A 24,707-nucleotide genomic window follows, 5' to 3' on the forward strand; every position below is an offset into this window, starting at 1 on the left:
CAGTGCATGTACAACCGTCATCAGCACTAACTTCCCTCTCCTTCACAATCACCTTTACACTTCAATACTTTCCCTGCCTTTCATCGCCACCTCTACCCTACACCACTTTCCCAGCATCATCATAAACATCCTTACTACACAGTCTTAACACTATCGCGCACACCCCCCGAGCTCGCCGCAGACATTGACGTCATGGCCTCAATGGTGCGGGCGAGCGTGCGGCGACGCCTAAATGAGTATACTTGTTTCAGTTTTCTCACCTTAATTCTGGTGCTACATCGTTCGTTTTGGTATCATTGTTATCTTGAGGTCATCTTGAGATGATTTCGAGGCTTTTTAGTGTCCCCGCGGCCCGGTCCTCGACCAGGCCTCCACCCCCAGGAAGCAGCCCGTGACAGCTGACTAACACCCAGGTACCTATTTTACTGCTAGGTAACAGGGGCATAGGGTGAAAGAAACTCTGCCCAATGTTTCTCGCCGGCGCCTGGGATCGAACCCAGGACCACAGGATCACAAGCCCAGCATGCTGTCCACTCGGCCGACCGTCTCCCCAATTTAATTGTGTTCGCAATTAAATTCCCTACAGGTGTGTATAAATATAATGTCCATAAGCCTGGTGTGACTCCCAACAGCAAAGCCTAAAGTCGGAAAAAATGACCCGTGAGCGCACAAAATCAGTAAAATGTGCATACTCGTTCCATTTTTCTCACCACAATTCTCGTGCTACGTCACTCATTTTGGTATCATTGTGTTCGCAATTAAATTCTCTACAGATGTGTATGAATATAATGTACAAAAGCCTAGAGTGCCTCCCCGCAGAAAAGCCTAAAGTTACCCGTGAACGAGCACCAATTTGTATACTGCAACCTAATGTGTATACTCGTTCAGTTTGATTACATCAATTTTCGTGTTACGTCTTTCATTTTGGTATCAAATTGTTCGCAATAAAAAGGCGCGAATTTTAAAACTAGTCCCATAATAATAGAGCAATAACTGGAATTTTAACAAATATTTTAATTCCGGAAGCTCATCATCACAAAATTATTTATATCTTTCCAGTGTTCTAACATAAATTTTTGTGTTACATCTTTCATTTTGGTATCAAATTGTTTCGCGACGTAAAGGCGTGGAATTTAAAGCTAGTCCCAACATAATAGCACAATAAATAGAATTTTAACAAATATTTTAAAATTTTGACCAAAAACCTATTTATAATCATATAAGTGTTCGGACATCAAGTTTCATGTTACATCTTTCATTTTGGTATCAAATTGTGCACATTCTAAAGGTGCTTATTTTGATACTATCCCGATGTCGATTGGATAAAAAATGAATTTTATACAAATATTTTTGTAGTGGACGCAAGTCCGGTCCAAAGTTAGGACTCTGGAGAAAAATAATGGATGCGAGTCCGGTCCAGAGTGACCGATAGTGTTAATCACTAAGTAATTACGATAATTATCAAAATATGGCACCATGCTGGGAAGACTATGTATAGCATCCTCATAAATAAACTAGACAAAACTAAAAATCATCATGGTAGAAAATAATATCCTGGATAAATCTTAGAATGGAGTTTGAAGGATGAGCACAAAGATGGGCATGTGTCACCCACTGTCACACAGAAATGTGCCATTTAATAAATTAATTTTTCATGTTTTTCATGCATAATTGTTATGTGCACACAATCATTATTTATTTATTTATTTTTGTCTCTCAATATAAGTAAACATGTATCACTTGCAATAAAAATTGAAATTTTTTGAAATCAGGATTTCATAAGAACCTGCAACAGGTCCAGAACGACAAGATCAGGATTTTGAAGGTGCACTGTATGCATTTCAGTGTTCATGAAGTACATGTAATAGCTTCCATGCTTCTTACCATCTCTAAGATCAATCAAATGTGCTGTTAAAATACAGTACACAAATTGATGAATTTAAAATAAACATTAAAAATGAGCAAACCAAGTGCTTAAAAATAATTTTACAATGTTTGATAACACTGGTCAAATGTTTTTCATAAGTTGTCTGCTTCAGAGATGAAAAGAGCTATTTATCATGCATTTTGACATGCTGAATTCATATATAATAATTAAAATTGCTGATTAGCTATTGTTTTAAGTGTATGGGTAGGTACAAAATCTTGCTCGATTCAATAATTGTAGAAGCTAAACATGTTTTACCAAGCTGTGACTCATATGAAAGGCTGTGAGCAGCTGCATCAAACAACCTGGTTGATCAGACTAGCAACCAGGAGGCCTGATCAGAGACTGGGCCATGGGGATATTGATCCATGGAATCATCATCTGGAAGGTTCCAGTGATGGATGGAGTGGCCAGTCTCTCGTAACAGAATGGGATTCTCTCACACGACTATTCAACTCTCAAAGAAAACAGTGGTATTTTGTGTATCCACCTTGCAGACCCATCTTAAGAGCAACAACCATCAAGTCATCACAGATGGCATTGATATTATCTTGAGGTTATCTTGAGATGATTTCGGGGCTAAGCGTCCCCGCGGCCCGGTCCTCGACCAGGCCTCCTTTTTGTCACCCCCCATCCCCAGGAAGGAGCCCGTAGCAGCTGTCTAAGTACCAGGTACCTATTTACTGCTAGGTGAATAGGAGAATCAGAGTGAAAGAAATTCTGCCCATTTTTGTTTCTGCTTTCACCGGGAATTGAACTCGGAACCTCAGGACTACAAATCCGAAGCGCTGTTCACTTAGCTGTCAGGCGCCCTAAAATTGGCGCATATTGATCATAGTTTATGTACCACAAAAGCTGCTTCATGCTGTCATAAGTTTCCCTAACACGAGCTACGTAACCCAATGGAATTGATGGCAAAACACTTCCATTATGCAGCAATAGAGCTTCAAGAGTCGTTTCAGATGAAAACTAGAGCCAATCAACAATTTTAAATATCATTTCTATTCTTAGTGACCCAGAATTAGTCTAGATTGACTTCATTTGTTTTAGAAGTATTTTGGCTGCAGAACAGTGTAATGATGTCCTAAATCATTTGCATGGGTTAGGATATAATAATCGACGAGCCTTGCCCAAGAGCAGAATGACACGGTCAAAATTTTAAAACTGCATAAAATACTATGGAAAAGGTACAGCTATGCAAAACAGTGATGAGCATAAACAACAATGTGATCTTAATGAAAAATTTATTAAATACATCTAACCGACAGTTTCTTGCACTGGAAATCAAGTGGGCCATGCAAAGTTTATTTAACAAATTGGGAGTAACACACATTTATTCAAACTCTTATTACCTCAAAAACTAGCACACTTCTTCATTCTGTACCTGTCTTAAGTTTGGACTTCTCCTATACATACTGTCACTCACCTCACTCAAATATATACTCTCTTAGCTATTCTTCCCTTATCCAATCTCTCCATATGATACCAGCTGGGCCACAGCTTCTCTTAAAATGAGAAGCACTGCCTGTTTGATGAGGGTTCGACCAGCGGCTAAAGAAATGAGCTTCTGCCATTCATCCTCCCACCCTACAGACGCTCCTCTGCAATGTCACTGTGACTTAAATATCTGCTGGTAATTGGGTTGGCAGAGTGTGTGGTACAAGAATAGATACACAATTCCCCAGAACAACTTTTTTTTAATGCTCTCTCAATATGCCTATCTTCTTTAATTTAGTGATATTAAATTTCACAAGAATCATTTCCATAATACACTTAATTTTTTACTATACACTAATGTATTTCCCAAATATTGCAATCCTTAATTACAAACAACTTTCCTCTCATAATTTATACTTTTGAGAACACTATCTTAATTTTAAAATTTGGTTAAGATGTAATAAGCTTAGGGAAGTCAGGTGGCCAGCAAACATGGACTAATAAATAGATAATAGGGTGCAACCTCGATTTGACAAACCTAATTACACAGCACACACACTGGTCCAAATTTTCACACCGAGTTTGCCAAAATACTGTATGGCTTAGCAAAGTACACACAGATTTATGAAGGACACAGGCCACAGTTCACTAACTTATTATGTTGAAAGTTTCAAACTAATAAAACACTTCTAAAACAAGTGAACAAATTGCAAATTATTATGTTAATAATTGTATGACAAAATTCATGAATTTTTTTTTATATGATGCTCAATATTAGTGTAAAAAAAACAGCGTTGAGTGTAATGAAACGCCAGTTTCTAGGCGAGCCCCGGAGGCTCCCTGAAGCTAGCTTACTGATTAAGTACCACACTACTTGGAATCATCAGTAGCGGAGTTCTTGTATGCCTATTGGGAACCCCAAGCCTAAACCTGGCCTTCTTAGAGAGGCGCAGGGAGCGGTGGCCTACGAACACTTTACATTTAAAGTTTATTATCTTACCATCGACCAGGGAAGCGCCCAGAAAGGTAGGCGAATCAAAACAGACTACTGGCTGGTTGAAAAATGCTACCTACATCCTCAAAATATCAAAGGAACTCCCCAGAAAGAAAAAAAACAAAACTTTGTCCAACTAACCCCATTGAGTCCCCCCCTCCTACTATCCATCCAATCCCCCCCAATCCCCTCACCATGCATCCATCCACCACCACCACCATCCATCCATCCAGTCCCCTCACTATCCATCCATCCTGTCCCCTCACTATCCATCCATCCTGTCCCCTCACCATCCATCCATCCAGTCCTTCCACCATCCATCCAGGTCTCCCACCATCCATCCACCCAGCCCCCCCCCCCACATTATCCATCCATTTGTCCAGTCCCCCCCCCACATTATCCATCCATCCAGTCCCTCCACCATCCATCTATCCATCCACTCTGCCCACCATCAATCCTGTTGCCCTCATAAATACAACTAAAAAGTTAGCAACATTTTAAACCCTCCAGATACAGCGGAGCCAAGAATTTAATGACTTGGTTACAGCCACATGTACCTTGAGGTTGCCTCGAGATGATTTTGGAGGCCTGGTCGTCAACCAGGCCTCCTCATTGCTGGACTGGTCAACCAGGCTGTTGGATGCGGCTGCTCATAGCCTGGTTGATCAGGTATCCTTTGGAGGTGTTTGTCAAGGTGTTCTCTTGAACACTGTGAGGGGGTAGGCCAGTTATGCCCCCTCATGTGTAGTGAAAGTGTGTTGAACAGTCTCGGGCCTCTGATGTTGATTGAGTTCTCTCTCAGAGTACCTATTGCACCTCTTCTTTTCAACGAGGGTATTCTGCACTTCCAGCCATGCTTTCTGGTGTCATGTAATGTTATTTCTGTGAGCAGGTTTAGGACCAGCACCTCTAATAATTTCCATGTGTAAATTATTATGCATCTCTCCCGCCTGTGCTCAAGAGAATACAAATTTAGACTCTTTAATAGGTTCCAATAGTTTAGATGTTTTACCGAGTGGATTCTAGCAGTAAAGGATCTCTGCACACTCTCCAGGTCAGCAATTTCTCCAGCTTTGAAAAGGGCTGTCAATGTGCAACAATATTTCACTCTAGAGAGCACTAGCGTCCTGAAAAGTATCATCATCGGTATAGCATCTCTAGTGTGAAAGGTTCTTGTTATCCAACCTGTCATTTTTTTCGCAGATGTGACGACTACTTTATTGTGTTCTTTAAAGATAAGGTCTTCCGACATGAGTACACCCAAATCCTTTACATTGCCTTTTCGTTTTATGTTATGATTTGACTGAGTTTTGTACGTGGGTTTCCGTTTTTATATTTTCATTTTTTCCTTAGCGCAGGAGCTGGAACTTATCTTCGTTAAACACCATATTATTTTCTGTAGCCAATACAAAGACCTGATTTACATCTGATTGGAGGTTTGCCATGTCCTCCATGTTGTCTACTCACACAAAAATCCTAGTGTCATCTGCAAAGGATGATACAGTACTGTACTATAGATTGTGTCCTTGTTCTATGTCCGATATGAGGATGAGAGAAAGTACTGGAGCACGCACGATACCCTGAGCGACTCGGGTCTTCACGGTTGATGGACCAGATTTTATTTTGTTGACTATTACACATTGGGTTCTGTTGGTCAGGATATTGTAAATCCATCTGCCTATTTTTCCGGTAATTCCTTTTGAACACATTTTGTGTGCAATAACACCATGGTCGCATTTGTCGAATGCTTTTGTGAAATCTCTATAAATTACATCAGCGTTTTGTTTGTCTTCCATGGCATCTAATGCCATGTCAATGTGGTCTAGCAACTGTGATAGGCAAGAGCACTCTGTTCTGAAACCATGTTGTCCAGGGTTATGGATATGCTGTGATGCCATGTATTTTGTGGTCTTACTTCTTAGCATTCTCTCAAAGATTTTTATAATGTGTGATGTTAGTGCTATTGGTCTGTAATTTTTTGCCTCTGGCTTATTTCCTTCTTTATGAAGTGGTGTTATCTCTGCTGTTTTTAGTACAGGGGTTATCTTGAGGTTATCTCGAGATGATTTCGGGGCTTAGCGTCCCCGCAGCCTCTTTTTTTGTTACACACTCCCCGGGAAGGAGCCCATAGCAGCTGTCTAATTCCCAGGTACCTATTTACTGCTAGGTAACAGGGGCATCAAGGTGAAAGAAACATTTTGCCCATCTGTCTCCGCCTCCACTGGGGATCGAACCCGGAACCTCAAGATTACGAATCTGAAGCGCTGTCCACCCAGCTGTTTGGCACCACCTCGGGAAAGGAGGGGGGGGTACCCTGGTTTAAGAGTTTAATCCGTTCCTGGAGACAGCTCGTAACCCGAAAACTCGTAAACCGAAGTTAATTTCCCCACAAGAAGTAATGGGAAATGAATTAATCTGTTCCTGACTACCCAAAAACTCCACTTAAATCTAAATTTTATACCTAATTCATCCAAATCTACACTACAAAATTATGTTCAAGTTATTACTTACCCTTGCTGATGACTCCTGTTGGCGTATGGAAGATGGTGAGGAGGGGGGAGGAGGAGAGGTGTTACTGTTTGAAAAGGAAGTCCTTTCAAACAGTAACACACATGGAAACATTCCATTGAAGATTGTTTTTCCCTTCTTTGCATCACTTGTCTGTAGTGAGGCATCACATTGTCATTAAAAAGATCAATGCAACGGCCTACTGCAGCTTTATTTGGGCGATTCTTTTCAGCAAAATTTTGCAGTCCTTCCCATACTGCACACATTTTCTTAATTAATGAGGAAGGGACATTCTCTACTGTCTCCTCTTCCTCCCCTGAAGATTTGTTGTACTGCCTAGCTAGTTCAACAACACGAGTACCATTTTCATGCTTACGAATGATCTCTTGCCTTGAACCTTACCACTGGCTTTCTTGGGACCCATGGCGAGACATATAACATTTATGCTCAAATGGCCAAAAATCCGACCAAAAAAACTGTAAATCCTTGAAGAATTCAGGCGGGATAGTCAATGGCTGCGAGGCACTGGTAAACTGAGGCGCAATTGCCGTGCCACCACGCGCTAGGTCGGCCCGCACGCGTCTCACCAAACTCGTAACCCAATGCAAATTTTCCAATCAAATTGGGCTTGTAACCCGGGGTTCCACTGTATGTCAGGGGATAACGCCAGTATCTAGGCTTTGTCTCCAAAGAATGTGAAGGACCTGCAATAGTGGTCTTTTACAGTTCTTGATGAATATAGAATTCTAAGAATCAGGGACTTTTGTAGAGTGCATAGGCATACTGTCTATGACTTCTTCAAAATCCAGCGGGAATAGGGTGACATCTGATATATGATTTGATGTTGGTATCATATCCATAGAAAGTCATCTGGATTATCAATCTTCAATGTGTTTAGTGGCTCGCTGAAAACAGTCGTACTGATTCCATGGTATTTCGCTCATTTCTTTGTTGTCCTCTCCATCTCTCGTTCCATCTCTTTTTCACAGGGGCCCGATACTAGATGTGGTTTTTATCTTGATTTTACATAGGATAAAAAATATTTAAGATTTCTCTCTATTTCACTAACGGCCTTTTGCTCTCTCTGCCTCTCCTGGGTTTTGCATGATTCTCGTAGGTTTAGTTCAATCGTTTCTATTTCTCTACCTAACCTTTTTTTGCCGTTCTTGAGATAGGGTGTAACTCTCAAGTTATTCAATGATTCGTTTTCTTCCCCTATAGAGGGAACGCCGTTCCCGTTCCAATCTGAATCTCATCCTCTTTTTTTTTCTTAGGGGTATGCGGTTTGAGCATATTTCTAGTGCTACTGAGCTTATTTTTTTCAGGCACTAGGTTCAGGTTTGCATTTTCAAGCTGTTCTTCCCAGCTTATTTCTGTGAGTTCTTGGTTTATTTGCTCCCGGTTTGTCTATCATTGAAATTGAATTTGCTAAATTCTCCTCCACTGGGATTCGGGTCTGGTTTTGAAGGTCTATTCCCCATGTTTGTCATAACTTCAATTAAGTTGTGATCTGAGCAACAGGTATTTGTATTCATTATGTTCCTGATCAATTCATCATTATTGGTGAAAATGAGGTTCACTTTGTTCTCCTTCCTAGTTGGTTCTACTAACCAATGTAGGTAGGTTAATATAGGTTCTAAAATAAATCTAGTGGATACTAAACAAGCGCTTCATCGTACTCTGGAGTGAACGTCGTATACCTTGGCAGATTTTACGATGAAATTGTCTTCATACTATAAAAAATTTGTACTCTGGGGAAATCGTACACAGAGGTTCCACTGTATTTGGTGAAATCAGGCAAGAAACCACCAATCTGTAATTTTAGTCTTGCTCTTGTCACAATTACTTGTGAAGTTTGGCCAGGAAGGTAGTGTTGTGATGAAGGTTTATGCACCAACAATGCTTCACTAAGGAAACAAAGATGCCCCAAAAATATTAGATTTTTTTTTTTTTTTTGCAAACAGTGGTAGACAGTTGGAATAAACCAAGTGAGCAGGTGGAGGAGGCCAAAACCGTCAGTAGTTTCAAAGAGTTATACGGCAGAGTACTGGGAAGACGGGACACCACAAGCATAGTTCTCATCCTGTAACTACACTTAGGTAATTATGTAGATCCCAACAGACAAGCTTGCAAAGATGCCCTTGCACTTCACATAATTATTCACATCCCAAATTCAGGAAAACTTGCAAAAGGTGTACGTGAGTGTGATGTTTGCAAGCATACAGAACGAAGAGATTGGAAGCAAAAATCTGTGTACTCGCCTATTTGTGCCTGCTGGATTGAGCATTGGCTCTTGGAACCCACTTTTCTAGCTGCCGGTTGTTTAAGTACTCAACTGCTCTGCATTATAATATGAGACCCACGTGGTGCATTGGAAAAAATTTAAAAAAAAAAATTATCTTATCTTATATACAGTAGTTAACCCTTAAACCACTAAGGGCTTTTTGACCTTCAACACCACCAGGCACAAAAAAAAAAAAAAATTGCTTTCATCTTATAAAAGTGCTTGTGTTCCCTGATCATGGGAAAAAGAATAAAAAAAATCCTAGGTGGCATATTTTGGCAGCAATAGGGTGAGGAAGTCTTGCAAAAAAAGAGGCTTTGACTCAATGTCTCATTTCTTTCTTACTTTTTTTTGCAGTAATATTATTCAATAGTGTGTAGTGTGATATATTTATAATAAAATGTGTGAACCATCGCTATACTCAAAATTATGGTGCACATATTAGTGATTCAATTATTATGTTCATAAAAATATAAATAAATAGTTTGCTGTTATTATACTATATACACATGTTATATATAAGTATTTGCATGTTTTGTCACCATAACAAACCACTAAGTTGGTATGGCGAGTCAAAAAGCAACGAGGAGTGGCCACTACATCTGCCAGCCAGCCACTGGCCGCCACTCCCTCACCTCTCCTCACTCGGCAACATTCTCCTCCCATCATACTGTTTTTGCTTTTATTCACTATATACAGACGTTATATATAAGTATATACATGTTTTGTTCACCATAACTGTTCATCTAAGCTGGGATGGTGAGTTCAGGCAATAACAGAAGTCACCACACAGTCAGCTAACGTTCCTTCCCATCCCTCATTCGTTCAAGGCCAAACACACTAACATTCCTTCTCCAACAATACTATTTGTGGTGTTATTACACTATATGCACACATTATATATAAGTATCTACATGTTTTATTCACCATAACTGTACAACTAAGCTGATATGGTGCTCAAACAGCATAGTGGCCATCATACACTGCATGACAAGTCATACAGACGATGCCACCTCCCTCGTCAAAATGGCTCCTCCCAACATACTCCTTTTGCTGTTATTACACTATATACACACGTTATATATAAGTATCTACATTTGTGTTCACCATAATGAACCACTAAACTGGTATAGTGAGTCCAGACAGTAAAAGGTGGTCACACAGAGTCAGCAGACAATGCTACCTCCCCACCAAGATTACTCCCTCCCACCACAGTGCTAATTATCACAACAATCCTGCTATTATCAGAATCCTGGTAATTTTGATCACAGTCAGGGGTCTTCCGTAATACTATCATTGCTAAATAATTGCATGTACATATATATTTTGACATTTTTAAGAGATACTGTGGTCACAAGCGGAACAGCAGTGCTGTGAGTTCATGATGCGTGCACGATCCTCGGTGGTTCACTCAGAACTGGGGCTCTTGCACCCGGATATGTTACCCACGATTTTTTTTTCTAGGTGGCGTCTGTTTACTATCGGCCGTGGCTGGACTATAGCTGCCACTATCCCTCGCGGGGCATTTAAAATCATGTGCTAGACCCTTAATCGTATATGTATGTATTGCGCGGTTTCGGGGAAGTTACTCCCATCATATATATGTATTGCGCAGCTTAAGATTAAAATGAGGTCTCTCATCATGTGAAACTAAGCTAAAAAAATTTATGTGATATACTTTAGCTATGATGGAGCCAAGAGGGTGAGCAATTTACAGAGGCTGAATGAGCAGGCGCCCGGACATGCTCGCCCCCGCCACGCTGTTGAGCGGCAGTTGCCGAGAACATAATTTTTCATAATTATTTCAGTCTCTCTTTCGTTTTTTTTTTTTAGCTGTAATATTATTCAAGTGTGGAATTTGTGGAATTTATATAGTTAAATGTGTGAAATGTCATTATGCTTAAAATATGGGGCTCATATATGGTGACACGTATATTATATTCTAAGATCAGTGTTTTTTTATATTATTACAGTATCTACACACATTTTACATAACTATTTACAATTTTGTGCACCATAATCAACCACAAAGATAGTGTGTTGAGAGTTTATATATAAAGAACAAGAATCCAAGGTCAGCATAGTGGCCAACAGCATGTGGGGCAGGGGCTGCCCCCACATACATTTCTTTCATAATTATTTCACTGTCTGTGAATGGTTTTATATCCAGTTTTGTACAGTAACATTATTCAACAGTGTGTAATTTGTGTAATTTATATAGTTAAATGTGTGGAACATTGCTATGATAAAAAATATGGGGCTCATGTATGGTGACATGTACCGTATATTATATTCTTAGATAACCCAGTGTTCTTGCTGTTATTATGCTATATACACACATTATATACATCATTATCAACATTTATATGCACCATAACAAAGTAATAAGCAGTTCTGGTGGGTATGATGATGAAATCGAAACACAGCATGGAGCCACATGATACGAGCAGACGGCGCCAGCTTGTCTGGTGCTAGACAATACCTCCAATATTCAACGCATCTCACTATGACCAGCTACAAAACTGCTTTTACCACTACATTCCTATCAATAAATCCTGAATATAAACCCATTTTTGACAAGGCTATATTTTTAAGGAACATGAGGTCGTTTCATGATGCACAGATGCAAGGAAACAACGGCTGGGTGCTGAGCCTGCCTCATGCTATGAACATCGTAACTAGTTTTCTATTTACTGATATCCGAACATTGTACATAGTCTTTATCACAGTCAGGATCATCTATCACACTATCAATGCAAAATAATTACAGTTATCCATTTTATTCATCATTATTAAGTAGTGCTGTGGCCCTTAGCTGCACAGTGGTGCTGTAAGCTCCTGCTACATGCGCCGGACTTGGTCACTCTTAGTACTGAGCCCCTGAGGCTTCCGTTTACGGGAGTCCTGAGGCACAGGATGTGAGAGCCCCATGTACCTGCAGAAGTTTTGAATTGTTCCCTGTACCTAAAAGTGCCATATGGCATCCTGTACACCCCCCACTACAGCACCTTAACACTTTAGTCTGGGCATGACGCAGCATTGCGTCATCCGTTTACTGTCGGTAATCTCGGGGATGACGCAATGCTGCGTCGTCCACTAAAATAATTGCCAAAAATCAGGTTTTTATCAGATTTTTGGGGGACTGTTTGGTAACTGTCAACAAGCCGAATGCAATCTGTGACTACAATACAAACATGAAAGGTGTTGATCACTTTGACCAAATATCAAATGTTATCACTTCATAAGGAAAACTCACAAATGGACGAAGAAAATGACCTTCTATTTTGTGCAAATGGCTATCTACAATGCTTATGTGATGTACAACTACTACACAAAAAATACTAAACTATAATACTAAATATACTAAAATACTAAATACTAAACATTTGTGGGCAAGAATTGAGAGTGTAGCTGGAAGGCGTCTGGGCGCTCACTCGCGGTTAACGCGTGGCCCATCTTCAACTCGTCGGCGGTTGGAGCGTGACCAGGTTTTTTATTTTATATGCTAATATTCCTCTAGGGAATTCTATTGTGAACCCATTGATACCAAAATGAAAGACCTAGGACAAAAATTGAGGTGACCAGAGTGAAAAGAGTGAACACATTTTATCACTTTTGCGCGCTCCTGGGTAACTCGTTCGCACTTTCGCTCTTTGCTGTGGGTAATTAGCCGGGCTTTTGGAGTTTATATGGTAAGAAAATCAAGCCAAGCGCCTTCAACCAGTGAGGCCTCACAGACAAGCCAAGCGCCTTCAACAAGTGAGGCGTCGCAGGCAAATCAAGTGAGGCGTCACAGGCAAACCCAGCACCTTCAACACGTGAGGCATCACAGGCAAGCCAAGTGCCTTCAACCAGTGAGGCTTCAGCAGCTGGCAGTCAAAACTAACTTTGCTTAATGAACTGTACAGTAATCTTAAGTGTTAATTTTAGTGTTGTATTAATATAGGTTACGTAAATTGTCAAGAATTCTTAACTTCAAGATGTGTGGCATCAATCAAGAAGACGAACAACAACAAGGTAAGTTGATGTTTCTAGTTGAATATTTAATAATTATATGTGGCAAGGCAATTCAAATTATGTTGTTTGTAGTATAAAAATAGTTGGAAATGGTCACTTTTGGACTCGGAGGTGAAAAAGTACTATTATCCAGAAAACGTGATTATCTGGCTGGAGGTCCTTCCAATATAGTCCGGATAATCGAGTGGAGACAGTATAACAGTTCCTTCGAACATTATGAATGTTCTAGTCTGTAAATACTGTCATTACATGGACATAGGATAAAAAAAAACAAAAAAAAAAAAAACAATTAAAATGCATTAAAAAAGGGATGCAAATATATTTGCGGCAACTTGCGAGTGTTGAAGTGCCTGGGAGTCTCCTACATGGGCGAACATGCACCTGTGACATCACCGGTCATCTTCTCTACTTTGCTGCAGCCAAACTAAGTGCTTGTTATTATTGTTTCTTTCATTTATGTGCTCAGGGAAGGGATTTTAGCAGTATAAGAACAAAGTTTTGAGGGGAATTTGTTTTCCTTCCATATTGGGAGCTTGTCATATTTAATACAGGAATAAAGTGGATATGGTTGGAGTCAGTTGTCAGTGCAAAGTTCATTACTGATCCCAACATGATCCCTACCTTTGTAAGAGAGCAAAATTCTGGTACTTGTTCACATTAAGCAGTGATAGTTACAAGCATATGGTGAGTCAGATTTAGCCCTTGGGGAACTAGCGCTTAAGCTTTAGCGAGCTAATGAGGTGGCCCCCAAAAAAAACCAGCGTTGAATGCAATGAAATGCCATTTTCTGAGTGGGCCCCAGAGGCTCCCTGAAGTTATCTAAACTGACTCGTGCAATATTAGTTTGGGGTCATCAGTCCCAGGAGTTCTTTATGCCTACTGGAGACCATGAGCCAGAACCTTGTTCCCTCCAAGAGGCGCAGGGAGCAATGGCCATATGAGCACTCTACATTTAGAGTATGTCATGTCTGCCATCGACTGGGGAGGGCACCCAGAAAGATAGGCGAAACAATACAAACCCCTAACTGGTGAAAACTGCAACCTACGTCCAAACAGAATCTAAGAACTCTCCCAAAGAAGAAAAACCAGCAAATCATCATCCAACTAGCGCGCCCACTCAGGCGAGCATGCAGCTGACCACCCCAGTTCATAGAATGATGAAAATTGCCAACAGGAAGGAGGGCGAGGGGGTGTCAGGGAGCCTCTGGGGCTCACCCAGAAAAATGGCATTTCATTACATTCAACGCTGGTTTTTTGTGGGGAGCCCCTGTCGGCTCCCTGAAGCTAACTATCCACGGATAATTAAAAAAACAGGAACTTACCCGGGAGGTGGCATCACCGCAGATCTCAAGACGAAGAAGAGACAACAAGCCATGACACATTGCCCAAAGCAGCACAAGGTTGGAGGGGGCCTGGAATGTTGACAAGATATCTGGCGGCCAGAACCTTGTTCGATTTGCAAACCCCCCACGCCCCGAATGTCGACAAAAGACATATTCCCCGAAACAGCAGCGAGAGCAGCATATTTCCGCACATCGTACGCACAAGAGTAAACCGCAGGCTGGCTAGACTTGATGACAACCAGTGGCCCGCAGGTAGCGACAAAGTCGCTACCGGACACAAGACATGATGCACTATTATGATGAAGACATGATGGAGAAGAGCATGAAGCTCCCCAATCCGACCCCCCAGAGACCAAAGCCAACAAAAACAAGGCTTTCATAAAACAATCATGGACCAAAGGGACTACCACAAACTGCATGGAGGAGAGAAATGAAAACACCCAGTCTAATGATCAAGGTGGCTCAGGCGATGCATGAGCAGGCTGGAGGTGGGTGATGGGATCCCTAGATTTGAAAGTTCTTGTAATCCATCCTATCATTTTTTTTGGCTGAGGCCATATTTGCTTGGTTATGCTCCGTAAATGTTAGGTCGTCTGACATCATTATTCCCAAATCCTTTACATGTTGCTTTCCTACTATGGGCAGATTTGATTGTGTTTTGTACCCTGTATTATGTTAAAGGTTCTCATTTTTACCATACCTGAGTACCAGGAATTTATCACTGTTAAACATCTTGTTATTTTCTGCTGCTCAGTCAAAAACTTATTAATATCTGCTTGTAGTTTAAACCAGTGGTGCAATAAGGAAAACCAGCGGTGCAAGCACTGTACCCTGAGGTACAGAGCTTTTAACTGCACTTGGACTCATTTTTATATGGTTGACTGTTACTCTTTGTATTCTGTTCAACAGAAAACTTGAGTATCCACCATCCTACTTTACCAGTTATTCCCACTGACCTCATTTTGTGTGCTATCACTCCATTGTCACTTTTATTGAATGCCTTTGCAAAATCCGTGAATACCACATCTGCATTCTGTTTTTCTTCTAATGCCTCAGTGATTTTGTCGTATTGGTCAAGTAGCTGTGAGAGGCATAATCTTCCCGCTCTAAATCCATGTTGACCTGGATTGTGGAGGTCATTGGTTCGGCTCCGTAAACACCGCACTTTAAGAAGCGACAGAATTCAGCATGAGATGCCTGTCAAGAAAAGCCAAGAAAGAAAAGTCAAAACAACCCTAACAGACACAGACTAAACCCTACAAGGGAAAGGAAATGGTGGAAAGACCGCCAGGAAACTTCATACTGTCGCTGAGAGGAAGACCGTAGGTCAGACACCGTCAAAAAAGCCACCTGATCACCATACAAGTGGTGATACCCCCGCATCAGAAAAACCAGACGCAAAGAGCGGAAGAATAAGCTAAACCAGCAAGGTACCTCACCGGCCCAACCTGCTTAAAGAGGTGGAGCCGCGGATAAACTCTCAGGGTCGGACACCGAGCAAGTAGCACCTGAAATCAAGGCTGGGCTGGCCACCATGATGGCCAGGATAACTACCTTCCCTGAAAGGCTTCGAGCCTAGTAAGAATCTGTAGCGAGTAAACTTATACTCGCTCCATTATCTCATCATCTTAATGGTATAACTAATTAGCACTAACTACACAAGCTATAATCCTATCCCTATTTATAGGTAACAGTTTTTCCACCCTCCTATCTAATTGTGAGGTGTAGTCACCGTATATAACCAAGCGATTTGAAAATAGCAAAACAGTACAATTTCCAGTCAAGAATGTAGCACTCGGCATAGGCAGTTCTAATCGTCTCCAAGACACTACAGCTTCGACACAGAACAGGCAGCAGACTATGCCCGCATCCAGCTGCAACGCTCTCCCACAGAGCTCCGTGACTCCGGCCTCACTCAGCTCTCTGCTCTGCTCCAAGCTCCGTCTCAACGTCTACGACACTGCTGTATCCAGGACTACTAAATAAATATGAAACTCACTAAACACTGTATCTAATCTACCCAACAACGTAACATAAACGTACGTTACAAATCTGGAGCAACAATTGGACCAGGGGATAAAGGTAAACCCCCACCTCAACCAGTCCTACCAAAAAGCATTAACCACGATGACCTTGCAGTCGGGGAATGGCGCCCTGTACAATGGGAGACACTGGGACCACGCCGACGCAAAGAAGTCCACCTCCGGGAATACTAAACCCCGAGAACTCGGCAAAAGAGCTACCCGAAGCGACCAGCCCCAAAGAGCCAGAGACCGCAGAGATACCCCCCCCCCCCCCGGCTGAGACAAAGAACCACAGGGAAGCAGTTCGAATTGAGCCAGATCACAGAGCCCCAAGCGATTGGAAGCCCCCACAGCACGTGTTCACAGCTACAATCTCACTCATCGTGCTGTGAGGCTAATGGAAGAATGGAACCCAATGCCCCTGACCAGCCTGACGAGCGCTGGTCAAAAAGCCCCAGCCGAAAGAAGAGGCGTCCGTGAACACATCGAGCGAGGGAAGGGGAAGGCGCCATGGCACCGACCAAAGGGAAGACAACGAAAACGGTAAGACTGTACCCCACCCCTTACCATGAACCCTAACTAATCCCTGAATCCTGGATGAATAGGAATGTGCCAATAAGCATCCTTGAACTCCAGAGGCCGGCTCGAGAAGAAGCCGGACTTGGGACAATGTGGTCATCCAAAAGGAGGGGCATACAGTACAAGTCCAGAATGAGCCAAAGATCTGCACAGTCCCACTTCGGAACCGGAAACAAGCAGGAACCCCACCTGAGGGATGAAGTCGTTTCGACCACGCCCAAGCAAACTGACTCCAAGATGACCCGACAGAGAGATGGGGAAGAAGCCTGACCTACCAGCCCCAAACCTTCGGCAGGAGGAGGAGGAGCCACTCAATGCCACCAAAGGCCGGAAGAGACGACTTGACAAGCCTACAAATTCTGGGACTAAGTTCCCTCCCCCCCCCCCCAATGCCCTGTCAACGGGGTGACCTGTGAAAGGATCGAACAACCTTTGAAAAGGTTCTGCACAGAGCAAGCACCGCACCGACCAGATAAAGAAGACCCCTGAAGACACACCTGTTCAGAAATTGGCATCAAAGGCCCACCTCGACCTCCTTAAACCTGAGCCATGGCATGACCACCCCGAGAGGACTGAACCTCCAAACTCTCACCTGGAGCACCAATAAATTGGAAATGGGACGGCAACTGATGAAAGCAGCTGACAAAGACTGCGCAACCCAGCCCTCCGGAAATAACAGAGCCGGGGACAGAATGGAGACGAAGACTGCAAGGCCAGGGCCCAAGCTGAATCCAAAAAGAGCAAGGACAGCCTGCTGACACGTGAGACGCGAGGAAAAAACCTTGAAACCGCCTCACAGAGAATCGGCACAAACAGCTTCAGAAGGGCAGCCGATGCCTCAGCACTGAAAACCAGAACCCCAGCCAACAGCCCCTCGCTAAACATCCCCACATCCTCCGAAAGTCAGTCCGAGGCCAACTCCAGAAGACCAAAAAAGTGCAAGACCGAGGCCAAATGACCGCGAGCTCAATGGTCATCCGCTGCCAAAACAGCCGAAAGAGTGGGAACCTGAGCATGGAATTGCACCATACCCATCTAATGAGAAAGTGCTGGGGCAAAAAGGCACTCACTAAGGAATTCCATTGAGCCCCCAAAAAACCAGCGTAGAATGTAATGAAACGTCATTTTTTGGGTGAGTCCCGGAGTCTCCCCGGAGCTTACTAGGCTGATATGCTAATGTCAGACTTTGACATCAGAAATGTGTATGGAGTTCTAATGGGCCTACCAGGGACCACGAGCCAGAACCTGGCCCCTTCTAGAGAGGCAAGGGAAGAAATGGCTTATAGAAACCCCCGTGTAATTGGAAGCATTCTATGTCTGCCATCGACCGGGTTAGGCACCCAGAAAGGTAGGCGTCCCAAAACAAGCCCTATTCTGGTGAAAATTGCAACCAAAAGCCGAACGAGTGGATAGAACTCCCCAAACAAAAATGAGCAACCTAGTATGACGTCACCCGTCGTCGCGCTGCTGTCTGTGCAGCCCCCCCTCCCTGGGAGGGGGAAGGGGTAGCCCCAGACCTACCGCGCCGGCAATCAACAACCCAGTTTTGAGGCTGGATGTCAAAACACGCGAAAAAAAAAAACGCCGACCAGAGAGAGGAAGGGATGCCGGGGAGCCTCCGGGACTCGCCCAGAAAATGGCGTTTCATTACATTCAACGCTGGTATTCTGGGGGGAAGCCCCCGGGGAGCTCCTACGGCTCCCAGGAGCTAACTACCCAGAGGAAAAGAATAGGGACTTACGTGGGAGGCGGTTGCTGCTCACTCCTTAACCCGAAGTCGAGACAACTGGCTGCATCTGCCAGCCCAAAGTGACACAGGCCCGACTGGGCCCAGGAATGTATTACAAGGTAATGAGCAGCCAGGACCCTGTGCGACCGCCAAAATCCCCACGCCCAAATGTCAGCCCAGGACACATTGCCAAAGAAGGCGGCAAGAGCCGCGAACTTGCAGACATCATGGGCACGGGGATAGACCGCAGGCTGGCTAGCCTTAATAACCCTGTGGACGACCTGAGAGACTCGCACCCGCGAACAGGGAAGTAGGGAAACCGGATCAACCCAAAGCACGACCACAGACACAGAAGCCGTGGCGCGCAAATAACAGCGGAGTCGCAACCGGACACAAAACATGATGCACCCTCGGCCGCACCAACCAAATTCTAAGCGAAAAGAAAGGGCAGTCTGCCAGCCAGGAAGACTCTGAAACCTCGCAACACGCCCAATACGAGGAAAAAGAACCGATCATGAACGAAGACAGATCCATTATAGAGGCGAAAAACGGGTCTCAAAGGAAGTAAGCACCAAGCACCTCCCGAACCTCCACAGGGAAAATCCGAGAGGATGAAAACCTATGGATGGACGAATTCAAGGAACCCAAAGGCACCCAGAAATGAACCCGAGGGGAAGCCACACCCAACTCAAATTCATACAGGGAAAGCAGATATGAAAATCCTTGCCCCTGCAGCAATAATCCTCGCCCAAAAGGCACAAGGGCCCAAGCAGGGTCAAAAGCAGTCCAAGAGCTCCAAGCAGACTCCCAACAAAGGCCCCGGGGTAGAGTCCTCATCCACACCCACCACCCCAGAAGAAAAGACAGAGTCCAGGGAAAAAGCTTTAATGAAGCGAGTCTGCCAGGTCAACTCAGAAACTTTGGTGGGAAAATTGGGCTCAACTACCTCTGCACCCGCATCAGTAGGGAGCAGTTCCCAAAGCCACACGAGTCTCATCCTGAGCTGCCCTGACTCCAAAACCCTCAGATGTTTGGGAGCAGGAAGAGAGGGGAAGGAGCAGAGCAAACCACACCCACCTGGGAAGGAATCTTGAGCGTGGACTGAACAAAGACTGAGGCGACCAATGCCCCCAGATCCTGGTCCCTAAAATCCAAGTGGGGCAGCTCCAGGGCTTCCAAATGGGGAACCAGCCTGACTTGTTGCAACAAAGAAAACCTAGCATGCAATGCAGCCGCCACCTGACCCCTAAGATCTCTAGACAAAGAATGGGTAAACTGGAGGACAAGGGAGAACAAATTCCGCAGGACTTTCGGTCGTAAGCGTCACCGACCCAACAGGCAGCATGACTGAGGCAGTATGGATGATTGTCACCCTGAGACAGGGCGGGCAACGAACAACTTTTCGATCTCGCACAAGGCGAGAGAAGACTTGGAAGACAAGCTCATGGTCACCCCGAGCCATATGGGGATTTTCAGGGCCCGCAGGTGGGAGCAATCCCTATGGGGAACCCAGGCACTGGGCGAGCTAGGCCGGTTGAACCCTATCTAATACCAGACAAACTGACCACCAGTAGCAGTCCTGGAAGCTCGAGGATACCAGATGAGGACCACCAAACACAACTTAGGAGAACCTAATGGGAAGCTAGGTAGACCTCCACCAACAGAAAAGCTAGAAATGAAAGCAAAACCACAGAAATACCAGACACAAACAAACTGGCAGCCAGAGAGAATCGTTTGCCACCACAAGTGTGCAGGCTGCGCAGGCCACAGTGCGCCCCGCCCAGCAACAAATCACTCCCTACCCAGAGCCAGACGAAAATCCCAAGAAGCCCCTCCAAATCCCAAGACAGAGGCCTCTATGGGAGTGAGGTCCTAAGTGCATGCAGCCCTGCGTACCACAGAACACCTGGCCACCACACACAGCTGGCACAGCCACACAGGGATAAATCCAGACAGGAAAGCGAGGCCAGAGGAGATGTTAGAAAACCATGCACATCAGTAAAGAACTGGGGTGACAAGCTGCCTAAGTGGACTCCCCCCCCCCTTTCCCCCTTTTAGGGGAAGGGAGGGGTGTGATAACGAGCAGGCATGCTAGTTGGATGACGATTTGCTTGTTTTTCTTCTTTGGGGGGAGTTCATTGGCTCTGTTTGGATGTAGGTTGCAATTTTCATCAGTTGGGGGTTTGTATTGCTTCGCCTATCTTTCTGGGTGCCCTCCCCGGTTGATGGCAGATATGACATACTCTAAATGTAGAGTGCTCATATGGCCCTTGCTCCCTGCACCTCTCTGTGGGTACCAGGTTCTGGCTCGTGATCTCTGGTAGGCATAAAGAACTCCCGGGACTGATGACCCCAAAATAATATTGCATAAGTCAGTTTGGATAGCTTCAGAGAGCCAAAGGGGCTCCCCACAGAAAATGTGATAGGAACACCACTTATATAGTCCTTATAATAATATATAATTAATAATGTTAATGAGAATATTATAAGTATATGCTGGGCACAGTTCATTGGAAACAAGAATGAAATACAGTAATAACTTACAAGGCATTATGATGATCTGGATTTGTTGGTAGGGTTGTGTCATGCCCAGAGCCATCTGTGGGAGGTTCTGCTGGCAATGGTCGGATTGGAACATCTGCAAATTGAGAACAAATTACAAAATGAATATATAGTAGAAACAAATGATGAATACTATTCACATACATTGAGCATGCTCGGATTCAGACATCAATAACACTAGTTAGTCTCTGGATAATTTGGGCAAAATGATGCCAAGATTTAGTATCACTTGATTCAAGACAGAAATTCCAATCACAGAGCATTAGTATCTGGGATCAGTGAATGACACACGATGGCATTTGATCATAGAGGTAAACCTCGCTTATCAAATACTTACACTACAAAATATTTGCTCTAATGCATATATTAAAATTATAAAATTGTTTGTTCAGTATAACATAATATTTACTTTAATAAATAAAAAATAAAAAGCCTCTTGTGCAGGCGATGAGTCACAATAACGTGGCTGAAGTATGATGACCAGACCACACACTAGAAATTGAAGAGACGACGACGTTTCGGTCCGTCCTGGACCATTCTCAAGTCGATTGTCAAGTCGACAATCGACTTGAGAATGGTCCAGGACGGACCGAAACGTCGTCGTCTCTTCAATTTCTAGTGTGTGGTCTGGTCATCATAAAAAGCCTCTTATTTGGTTGCATTATTTCGTTGTGTAACATATGGCTCATCACCTCTACGACCTGCTCCCACCTGAGTTTAGTTTATTTCATGATTACTGCTATTGTTATGACAAACTTGAATCGGCGTCTCTGCTGATCCATTATGATATGAGTATCTTGCTGGTCATCCATTAGTTCTGTGCTTCATTTATTAAGTACAGATGTCACAAGTGGGTAGCAGCAATTGAGTGCTGTGAGTGGGTGTGGGGAGTGGTTATGTCCGGCTCGTCTAAACAGAGCTGGACAACAGAGCCTGGAGGAATCTAAACCCTCCTCAGTGCATGCCACACAACCACAATCTCCCACACAGTACCTGTGAGAACTAGGCAAGGGGACTGTGGCCCCTGACCAGCAGGTCACAAAGCCCCAACTGAGATCGGAGGCATCTGTGAAGACGTTGAGTGAAGGTGGGTTAGGTCCCAGGGAACCAAACCCCAAAAAAGCTGAAGAGGAAGCCAGAGAAGGGCTTCCGAAATCTGCTGCACCCAGCAATCACTGCCATGGCTGAAGAGCCATGGCAGAAATCAAAACAGCCTTTAAAATCAAACCCTGCCCAAGGGAAACACAAGAAGAGCATAACCAAGGCTCCCGCACAGCTGCTCAAGCAACTGCAGTCATCAAGTACCCGTTCAAGACCAACAGATGGTAATGCTGCAGCCGGGACAAGGCTGCCTAGCGAAGTCGACCGAGAGTCTCAAACAAGGCCCAGCCAAGTCTGAACCTGTGGTGGAACCAAATGGGACTTCTGCCAGTTCACTAGGAACCCAAACCCGGCTGAGAAAGCAGCAGATCCCTGGCCAGCAGACAAGCAGATCAGCTGGGTGCCCCACACCAGCTAGTCATTGAGGCAGGCCAGAACCCTAAGAGAAAGAGGGTACCTTCGACTCAGGCAAAGCGTGTAAAAAAACGAGGGGTGAGAATGAGCCCAAACAAAGGGACTCTAATGTGGTGTGCCTGTCGCCCCATGCCAAATGAATCACTTAACCCCAATTAGATGGAGACATGCCAGTACTGGCACAGCTTGGACGTCCAGGGAATTAACCAAATGTCTACTTCAAGAACGAGATGGATCTGTGGCAATGTGTCATCCAATAGGAGGGGCAAGGAATGTACTGGTGCAACCCAGACATGTTGAGCTGGAGCGTCCAAATTTGGGACCAAAAAACCAGAGTTGAATGTAATGAAACGCCATTTTCTGGGTGAGCCCCGGAGACTCCCAAATGAAATTCAATGTGGATAAATGCTGTGTTATGGATATGTGGATTCGGAGAAAATAGACCACACCCAACTTACAAATTATGTGGAATATAGTTACAGAACTCTAATAAAGAATGAGACCTCGGGGTGGTTTTGGATTGTAAGCTGTCGCCAGAAGAACACACAAAGAACATTGTGAGCAGAACGTATGCATTGCTTTCCAACTTCATACTTGCTTTTAATTAAATGGATGGTGAAATACTAAAGAAATTGTTCATGACTTTTGTGAGACCAAAACTGGAATATGCAGCAGTTGCATGGTGCCCAACTCTCAAGAAGCACATCAAGAAATTGAAAGAGGTGCAGCGGCATGCTACAAAATGGCTTCTGGAACTGAAAAACAAGAGTTATGAGGAGAGACTACAGACATTAAACATGCCAAAACTAGAAGATAGAAAAAAAAGAGGCAATATGATCACCACATACAAAATTCTAACAGGAATCGATCAAATTGACAAGGAGGAATTCCTGAAACCAGCAACATCATGAACAAGAGGACACAGTTTCAAGCTAAGAAAACAGAGGTGCTGAAAAAAATTAGAAAGTTTTCTTTTGCAAACAGAGTGGTAGACAGTTAGAAAAAGCTAAGTGAGAAGGTGGAGGCGGCCAAAACGTCAGTAGTTTCAAAGTGTTATACGACAAAGAGTACTGGGAAGATGGGACACCACGAGCTTAGCTCTCATCCTGTAACTACACTTAGGTAATTACACACACACACAAATTAAACCTCATGTCACTGGATGACACACGAGTTTGGGGGGACATGATCACCACATACAAGATTCTCAAGGGAATTGATAGGGTAGATAAAGATGGGTTATATAACACAAGGGGCGCACACACACACACACACACTAGGGGGGGACAGGTAGAAATTGAGTGCCCAAATAAGCCATAGACACATTAGGAATTTTTTTTAGTGCCAGAATAGTTAATAAATGGAATGCTTTAGGAAGTAATGTGGTGGAGGCAGACTCCATACACCGTTTCATGTGTAGATATGACACAGCCCAATAGGCTCAGGAACCTGTACACCACTCATTCTGGAGTGGAGTGAACTGGAGACATTCTTGTATCAACACATAAAGCAAGCCACAAGAATGAGGGAAGGAGATGTACCGTCAGTACTGGATCTAGTATTCACCAGGAAAGAAGAAGAGATTTTTGACATCCAGTACCTTCCTCCCTTGGGAAAGAGTGATCACGTCCTGTTAGACATTAAATATGCTTTAAGATATCATCTAGAAGAAAATGGGGATATTGAAACAGTTGATAAACTCGATTTAAGGAGAGGCAACTATGGGGAACTTCGAAATTTTTTTAATGAGTGTAATTGGACAGAATTGTTGCTAGGCAGGGAAGTAAA

General features: G+C 43.7%; 1 protein-coding gene across 5 annotated transcripts in view; it reads right to left on the bottom strand.

The window, feature by feature from the left end:
- Ptp61F (Protein tyrosine phosphatase 61F) overlaps positions 1–24,707 on the bottom strand; it is a 132,428-nt gene that overhangs the window by 58,533 nt on the left and 49,188 nt on the right. For 4 of the 5 annotated variants that reach the window (XM_045753952.2, XM_045753951.2, XM_045753950.2 and 1 more), the window contains one exon: positions 21,387–21,480. In XM_045753952.2, coding sequence (XP_045609908.1) covers positions 21,387–21,480 — 94 coding nt within the window. Of the gene's footprint in view, positions 1–3,353; positions 3,529–21,386; positions 21,481–24,707 lie in introns of all 5 variants that reach the window. The other variant, XM_045753953.2, reaches the window with a different exon arrangement.

Source organism: Procambarus clarkii, chromosome 30 (assembly GCF_040958095.1).
Source record: "Procambarus clarkii isolate CNS0578487 chromosome 30, FALCON_Pclarkii_2.0, whole genome shotgun sequence".
Classification (NCBI taxonomy): domain Eukaryota; kingdom Metazoa; phylum Arthropoda; class Malacostraca; order Decapoda; family Cambaridae; genus Procambarus; species Procambarus clarkii.